Genomic DNA, 8,997 nt, shown 5'->3' with positions numbered 1-8,997 from the left:
GATATGATGGGACTCATTACTAGCCAGGACAAGTCTTTTCTTCTGTAATTCTGATATTATCATCATATTGGAAAAAAAGAGTAGTTTTGAATGGATGATGTAAAGGCAGACTGTCTGTTCTTGATGACGGGATTTATTGGTAGGAGAGCAAAGTATTTATCCTTTTAGCTTAACACAAAGAGAAGGTGTTGAAATACTTAGCTATATATCGTGTATAAAAAATTTCAGGGGGTTGTTTCGAATATGTACCTGCACATGAATAATAAATATTGCAAAAATTTTTGTGTGATTTAAGATTGATAGTGATCACACTCGTTATTCGAACACATAAGAAGAAATCATGACAATCCCAGGAAATTAGTATGACAAGTATCTTTTTGTTTGCTGTAGTTTGAAATTTTGAATGGTGTGTGTCATTCATGTCTACATTAAACAGTACTACCAGAATCTAAAAAAAGGCTTTTGAGATAGAAGGCTGAATGGAACATGTCCATGAAAAATATAAATCAAGGGAATAATGATTGTCTTTGATTTTAGAGCTGTTTATGTACTTTCAGAGAATCTTTTATTTTTGTTTATATTTTTTGTCCTTTTGAATCAGTGGTCATAAGCTTGAAGATGTAATGAAATCAAATAAACATTGTGTTTAACATATTTTTTGTTATGAAAGAAATGAATGAAAACTGCAAATTAAATAATCTTGTATGCACAGCAAAAGTTAAAGGTGTACTTGAATTGTTTGGTTCTTGAGTGTCATGTTCTTTTTTAGCTGTTTAGTTTATGCATTTATACAGTCAGACAAATCTGCTGCAATATGTGAATCTAGATTGGATGTTCATACAGTAGTGGTTTTTATATGAATGAAATTATAGATTAAAAATTGTTGTGCAAGTAAACTAGATTTGATACAGGAAGAAAAGTTATTCACACGGAGATACACATAATCATATGTGTATTATACATTATATATTTTATGTAATACACATATATACACTGTATATATATATATATATATATATATATATATATATATATATATATATATATATATATATATATATATATATATATATATATATATCTATACCGTAGTTATGGGTAAACTCGGCCTAGCGGGTAAAGTCGGCCGCCAGCGCGCACAGTACAATTTTATGTACTGTGCGCGCTGGCGGCCAACTTTACCCGCTAGGCCGAGTTTACCCATAACTACGGTATATATATATACACACCCACGCACACCCACACACTCATATAAATAGTTACATAGGTGCATATGTAGACATTGGCTTGTATATTAAATTCACTGATACAATGTACATGTAGTGAGATTGATGTACAGTGTATATGTATAACTTTCAGTTTGATACTACATTGTACTTTGTTAATTTGTATTTATGATGGGATAAATACACAAGATTAGAGATGACAAAATAAGTTACAGAATATTTCATATGAATGCATTTATTATTCAGTTTTTTTATTTGTCATCAAATTATCATGAAACCCAATTTCACATTGAAACCAATGTATTACACAACATAAACAGTCTCGTTTATAAATGATTATACATACAATGTAAATTCACATAACATATTTACAAGTTTCTTCAAAAAACAGTACCTACATGTACATAGCGTGTAGTCAAAAAATAATAATAATAATCGGCCCGAAACCAACACCTTAATAAATAAACAAAGCTATACAGACAGTGCAAAAGAACAGAAATAATACCGCCTCATTTTGTTAGAAAATACATCTGTACAAACATGCATGAATGCAGCAGCCATTTGTTGAATTTGCCTTGAGGTTTCCCAGTCAAAAAAAGAAGAAAAAAAATGTGCATATTTGAAACTAACCACTTGAGTTTAATTGTCACTATTAGTAAACACAATGACTTGATGAAAAATATTCATCATTTGTTTGTTGTTCAGCACATTCTGTATTTCTTTTGTGTTGTGCATTCCCTTCCTGAAAAACTGGGAAGGTTTCCTTCCACTGTTGTGGTATGGTACTTGCAAAGAGCCAAAAAAGAATGACATGCTCTTCTGCGGGGAATGACGCAGTAGGGGTTTTTCCCCCCTCTTTTCAAAATGACTACAGCTATATGCCGAATACACCATTACGAACAATAACTTTGGATTAAAGATTCATAGAATTACATGGCAGTTAATTTTCCTACTCACAGTGCAGTATGACAGGCAGTTCGTGAATGAGTGTTTGGTACATCTAAAAGAATAGAACAACTGTTTGCAACTTACACCAAAATAGAAACTCACTGTTTATGCCCACTATGGTGAGATGTGACAAACATAGAAAATTTCTGCCTTTCCGTATCAAAACAAGAATTTGTTCGACAGTGATGTGAATACAAAACTTATGTCTGAACAGAACAAATAATGATCAATTTTAGTGCCATCTCCACACACTGATTAAGTACAATGCCGATACACTTTTGGTACCAATTAGAAATGAAAGTCATATCAACTCCGATTTTACAAGTGATTGTACAAATAAAGCTGTTTAGTACTTACAAAAATCATTACCCAGACATTGCTCCTTAGACATATCATGAGTTAAAATCAAATAAGATGAAAACTTGTCAATTGGGATACATCCCACAGTTTTTCCATCAATCATGAAAACACAGACACTGCTCTACAAGTTCAGACTACAACATTCTTTCGGGTAGTCTTTCGAACAAAAATAGATTATACTGTATCTAGCAACTACACAGCCCACTGGGTTTGCACTAATGGAGTCAGAATATTGCAATTACTTGCTCATAACTTCATCACATGAAGAGAATTAAGGTGCCTGCATGCACTTTATTGAATTTTGTCATTCTCTACTCCTGAATTTAATTGGCCTTTCATATCAACATCACAAATCATAGGCAGCTATTCCTTTATAAGTTTTACAATTGCATGTGCATGCATGCAGCTAACAGCCAGGTTCATTATCACTCAATGTAAAATCCCTTCAGCCTTGTAATTTCCAAAAGAAAGTTATAGGAAGAAATAACACTAAATATACCCCTCCCCCCCCCCCCCCAAAAAAAAAAAAAGAGAGCGAGAGAAAAAAATAGAAAAATAAAATCCTAATACAATGTAAGTCCAAAGTGTGGTACTTTTCACAGGTATTTGCCAATGGTTGACAGGTCTATTCTATCTACAGTGAATAAGTGCATGAGTACCACATCCTGTTAACACTGCACTGATATACCCTGGTATATAAAAAGACAAAGACACTGTATTTTAATTTTTGAGAGGGAGAGTCTTGCCACTGCATTGCCATATTAGATGGAAAGCATTGCATCACATGTATGTGAGAAACTATTTAAACACATTTTATCCTATGGGAACTGGAAGACAACTTCAAATGTCATACAAAAAGGATACTAATACTCAATAAATACATCAATCTAATCTTGTCTTTCTAGGTGACTACAGTACCTATATCATTGATGCACACCTATCAGTAGCAAGCTTGCCACCACCATCCTGACAAAATTACTGTTTAAGAAAAAAAAAATATGAAAAAAAAAAATAACACACCTTGCATTAAATGAGCTACATGTATCATCCTGGAACCTTTCAAATGCAATCATTTAACCTTGCAGCAACCTTTCACAAGGAATGCGATCACTTGACCTCAGGGTAACCTCTCATGCCAAAGACGTTCAAAAGAATCTGTGTGAAGTATGAAACACATGGCTTACAACGGTGTTCACAGATTGCGAGCCTTTATAAGGAGATATCTTCTCTTTAGACACTTTTGTATCCTTTGTGCAATTAAGTATATTACATTCAGGTTAGTGGCATTTTTTTTTTCTCTTTTTCTGTCTTGTTTCACTGTTGGAATGACTTTGTTATTTTTCTACCGAGCATGACATTTCAAATCATACGTTATACACTTAACATACTGGTGTGTTTGCAACTTTACCTCATCGAATAACATAAAATTTGGGAATGTTACCTGGTAAATCTAACAATGAATATTGATTACACAGACTGTGACTTAATCTCTTTATCTAGGAGATGAAAAGATAAATGGCTCTGGAAACTCATGATAACATAGGGGATATGATTAAGATTTTAGGATACTACACTAAAATAATATAATGATGAACTTAGGGTATCATTGGGGTTACATACATTTTCATATATGTTATGATCAGTAAATGAAATGGAGTTACTTAAAACAATAAAAACTTAATATTTAACGAATTCAGTATGATTCAAATTCATTATGTGATAGAAATCGATCTCATAGAACAATTTTCACTTCAATAAATCCCATCTTTCACTAGTTATCTGATACACTGATATATTCTGTACATCTGTTCATATATATATAGATTTTTTTACATATATTCAACCCTACATAGAGTAAATAAAAGACTTTTCTACAGAATGCTGCATTCAGCGAGGAATCACAAGAATAATTTTGGAAATAATTGACTGCCACATTACTTTCCAGTTAATGACTCTTTGTGGACACAACGATTACGATGACTGCTACGTCACAGTACACACAATTAACGTGTGCAAGAAGACATTCAAAAAACAGTGACTCCAATCTAGAAGAGATTCCTCAGGGATGGAGGGGGGAGGGGGGTGGTCAGGGTTGCCCAAAAAGCATCCTAGATTGATAGACACGAGACCCTTGCACCATGGAATGACGACAGGACTTTGCTAGAGAGAAGGGAAGGACTCTTCCCATTTCTATTTCACTGAGTCTGAGATGGCATTCATGATGTCATCAGTTCAATTTTTTTTTTCTTTTATAGTAGAATTTCTTTGATGCTGTGCTTTAATGTGTCAAAAACTTTTCCCCGTATGATTTTAGCCACTTGTTAGGCTTGCTAGTCTCATGGGGTTGTTTTTTAATGTGCAAGAGAATCAATGTAAAAAGCTGTATGATTCACCCATCAGCATATATACAGCTTCAACCATGTATAGAAACAGAACATAACAGAAGGGTAACTTCCTTCAATATAGTATACACTCCTTATGCATGCTTAATGGCGCATTTTTTGTTCTGTCTGTGTCTTTTTTTTTTGAACAGCTTTCAAAATTGTAGGCAGCTTTGAATCATAGCTTGCAAGAGACAGCAATAGATACAAAGACGATATATTCCCCCAGGGAAGATAATGAAATATGAAGCAAGTTCCACAGTTTGCAATGATCTACAATCCAGCTGGATATCGGTACCAGAAATCTGTTCTTCAACTCCTTGAAATGTTAAAAAAATGTTAGAAATGACTTTTTCTATACACTATCATGAAGTGATCCTTAAAGCACTTTTTTTTTTCTAACAATCATCTTCAAATTTCATGTGTCAGCTTTAGAAAGGCGACTGACTGCGTAACAGCAGTCACAAAGGCCATATTGAGAGAAATCAGCAATATTAGAAAACTATCAAACATCATTCAAACGCATGCCACTGTACACTTTTGTGCTTCTGGTAACCTCTAGCCGGCCCACACAATCACATTATACATTGAGCCAATGCCTAAAACATTTGCTTTATAGCCCTCAGCTGTTCCGATACAAGAGAACAAATGCAGTTACCATGGATACTGTGTGATAGTCAAATCTGCCTCTGGAGATGGGATAATATATCAACTTTTTGGTTTGAGGTATTGATGTATTCCAACTTTCAATCTGAAGTCTCTGCCATGACTTTGGGAGAGACATAATTCGAGAAGAAATATAGACTTTGGGGGCCTTGGATGATACTGTAATTGACTCTTTCATGGCACAAAATGTACAACAAATATTGCAAACAGACCGAGGGTGACAAAAATATCTTTCCTATGACTGCACTACCCTTCAAAGGAACAACATTCCACGTATCACATCTACGGACATATCACTTGGCATACAACGACACTAGTTATGAAATATTTGGAAGTCTTAGTCCTCATTATGGACAAGCTTGCTCTTTCTGCTACTTCATACTGTTCACAAAAAACAGCTACAACATGACTTATGGAGTTAGGAGCTTGAAATGTATCTCAAAACACCATCAAAATGTTTCAGTGTTGTAAGAACACTGTTTATTTATTTATTTTTTTTAAACTAGTCACACACACTACTATGTATCCAAGATGGATAAGTTTCTCATCTCTTTCTAGTCCACTTTAAGTTCTGGCCACATTGGCTCCGATGACAAGTAAATAGGTACTAACATCATCATCTGTGGATATGGAACATTAAACTCTTGGCACAGCTCAAAGCCAATCCGTAATATTTTCAGCTACTTCTGTCCTGATACTAGAAGGGAAGCTATCCGGACTAAATCCAAGTCTAGTACAGTTGATGTCCTTTGGTATCTATTATCTGTCTGTATTCCGAATTACCAAACTGCCACTTAAATGATTATGTGCTGTACAGATAATTGCAGGTGCCTTAGATATTTTTTCTTGGGACAGTAAACCTCTAGACTTGACTATTCCCTCCTCAGAAAACTTCGCCAAAGTCGCAAGCTCTTCAATGAGCAGGGTGAAAAATGACCAGGCATTACATGAATGTAACTTGTGGAAGTGTTCAAACATGGCCTGGGACTTTCCTTCGGGATTTGCTTCTTTGAGACACAATTCACTGACACAATTTGGTCTCTACAAAAAGACACTGCCAAATGACCTTGTATCTTTGTTTTGTTTATAATCAATCAATATCGTCAACAAACATGTACAGCAAGAATGATACAAATCTACTCCAGGAATCTGCGTTTGTGTCGAGTGAAGTGAAAAGTAAGAACAACACTTAGAATTACAGCTAGGAATCACTGAAACTGCCATAACATCTACCAATATGTGTGATACCCATCATGGCATCAAATTATGCCATCTTTCAAGTATATTATCATAGACACACTGCTAGAAATGATATAAAAGTATGAGACATACCCAATTTGGTTAAAATGGCCACTAACCCAGAAATCCTTATCAGCAACACCTGAATGTCCACATCCACAAAACACGCATCACTCGGTCAAACTGCTTTAAGTTATTAAACAGTGTAGGTGCAATGAATCCAAAGTCCCTGCCTTAATGTGCTCTGTTATCTATGATGTGTCAGATCTTGTGGTTACTTGTGTGATTCTGTGTGTGTGCATGTCTTGGAAGGTTGTTGAGGGATGTTCTCTGTTGCTGCACAATCTTGTTTCAGCCACAAATATCATTGTGCCTTCTCATTTCAGCTATTTTGAACACACAAAAACCTTACCCCCAAAGAAACAGCCACGCTCATAGTAAGTCATAGACATCACAATCAATTTCACAATGCTACCCGCACTTCTACACATAATCATGTCTAGTCGAGAATGCAAATCACAGACATTTCTTTGTTGTTGTTGTTTTTTCCCCAAATGAGCAATAACATTCCCAATGCGAAATGAGTGGTACCATCCCTGACAAGTCGGGGCATACACATCACTCCAGACAGTAATTGAGCCTCGAATGCCATCACAGGACATGGCATACATCTCATTTGCAGCGTCTGTACAACACGCAGACCAATGCCCACTTTTGACGGACAAGTATCTTGGTTTTCTTTCCTTGGAACGTTTCCAAACAGCAGACGACGGTCCTCTACCTTGGTCTCAATTCAAAGCTGCACTTGGATTTTTTTTTTTTTGAAGAAAGACATACTCCAACGCGGACAGACTCTTTTCGATCTGCCCCGATGCAAACCTCTGCCTGATACAGCTCAGTTAAAGCAGGATACATCTTCCACTTGGCGTTATGTACAAAACAATCGCACTGTCTCACAAGCAAAAGAAGACTGACGAACATCCCTTCCGTTGCAAACGATGGGCTCATAGGGACGGCTGGTGTGTGTTTATATGGCAGTCATGGACCTGCCGTTGCCCGTCTTGGGCGCCCCCACTCGCTCCCGGTCCCCAGAGTTCGCCGAGTTGTTGTGCTGGTGCGACTGGGCCTGGTTCCGCCTCTTGTTCTTCTTCAGTTTCGTCATGTCGTCCGTAAACATGTCCCCGGTCCGTAAGGCTGAGATGAGCTCGTCAAAGTCTCCATCACCGTTGCGTTTCCCTTTCCCTGCTGTGCTCTTCTTCTTCCGCTTGTCCGTCCTCTGATGATGCCAAAGCAAACAAGAGGAAAAGCAATGACAATACTATGTTATCTTCAAGATTCTGAATTTCCTATACACACATTGCATACAATCCATCAGCTACCTAAGGGTAAACTGGGCAATAAAAGCACTGGAGCATTCATTACCCACAAAAAAAAAAGAAAATGAAAATAACAAAATAAATGATATAATGAAAACATAAGTACAAGTTTGTAGCTTCAAATTAATGACATGTTTAATAACACCTACCATGAAAGACTTCATATGTAATTAAAGGTTCTCATATTAACGGTTATGCTAATTTCAGTGTGCATGTACCATTTACAATTGCAACATACAGTGTATATGCATGAAATGATGCTACAAGTAATTCATGTCAAAATTAGTGTACACGCAGCAAACAGCATCAGTGTTGATATACATCAATAAAAGAAATTTTGGCGCGATAGGTTCCACACAAACTAAACTGAGAAATTGCTTTAAAAATCTGACTTTGGGCACACAAAACACTGCAGCAGAAATCACACGAATACATCTAAATATGACAACACTTGACCAGCTCAGACTTGTATCACACCCTCTGTTGCGAGCATTTAGTTTTATACTTTCTATTATTCACATGATGATGTTATTTGTCAGCCCTACACGGGCTCAAGAGATGGGTGAACTTTTGACTCACATCTCTCTCAAGCTTTGCCCGCCTCTCTTCCTCCTCCTTCTTCTTTCGGATGTTCTCGTTGTCCAGCCGGGCATCTCGGAATGATTGTAGGAAGAGGTCAAAGGTCCCAAACAAATCCTCAGGTGTGACCTTGGTGGCGTCCTCACCAAAGGACTTGGCCATTTTCTCAAACTAATCACAAAGAGAGAAGAAGGGCAAGCTTATGGTAAATAATATATATAT

At 36.3% G+C, this 8,997-nt stretch overlaps 1 protein-coding gene across 1 annotated transcript in view; it reads right to left on the bottom strand.

Moving 5' to 3' along the window:
- Positions 1–6,938: 6,938 nt before the first annotated feature.
- Positions 6,939–8,997, bottom strand: part of LOC139723385 (disheveled-associated activator of morphogenesis 1-A-like) — a 119,942-nt gene continuing 117,883 nt past the window's right edge. Inside the window, exons 23-24 of the mRNA XM_071634632.1 lie at positions 8,776–8,946; positions 6,939–8,096 (exon numbers count right to left, since the gene is read on the bottom strand). Of these exons, the coding sequence (XP_071490733.1) occupies positions 7,848–8,096; positions 8,776–8,946 (420 nt within the window). The 3' untranslated portion in view covers positions 6,939–7,847. The remainder of the gene's footprint in view (positions 8,097–8,775; positions 8,947–8,997) is intronic.

This window comes from Diadema antillarum, unplaced genomic scaffold, assembly GCF_040938485.1.
Source record: "Diadema antillarum isolate AM-2024a unplaced genomic scaffold, OU_Dant_1.0 scf00000188, whole genome shotgun sequence".
Classification (NCBI taxonomy): Eukaryota; Metazoa; Echinodermata; class Echinoidea; order Diadematoida; family Diadematidae; genus Diadema; species Diadema antillarum.
The sequence above is the reverse complement of the archived record's forward strand: the minus strand, read 5'-3'. Positions and strand labels throughout refer to the sequence as shown.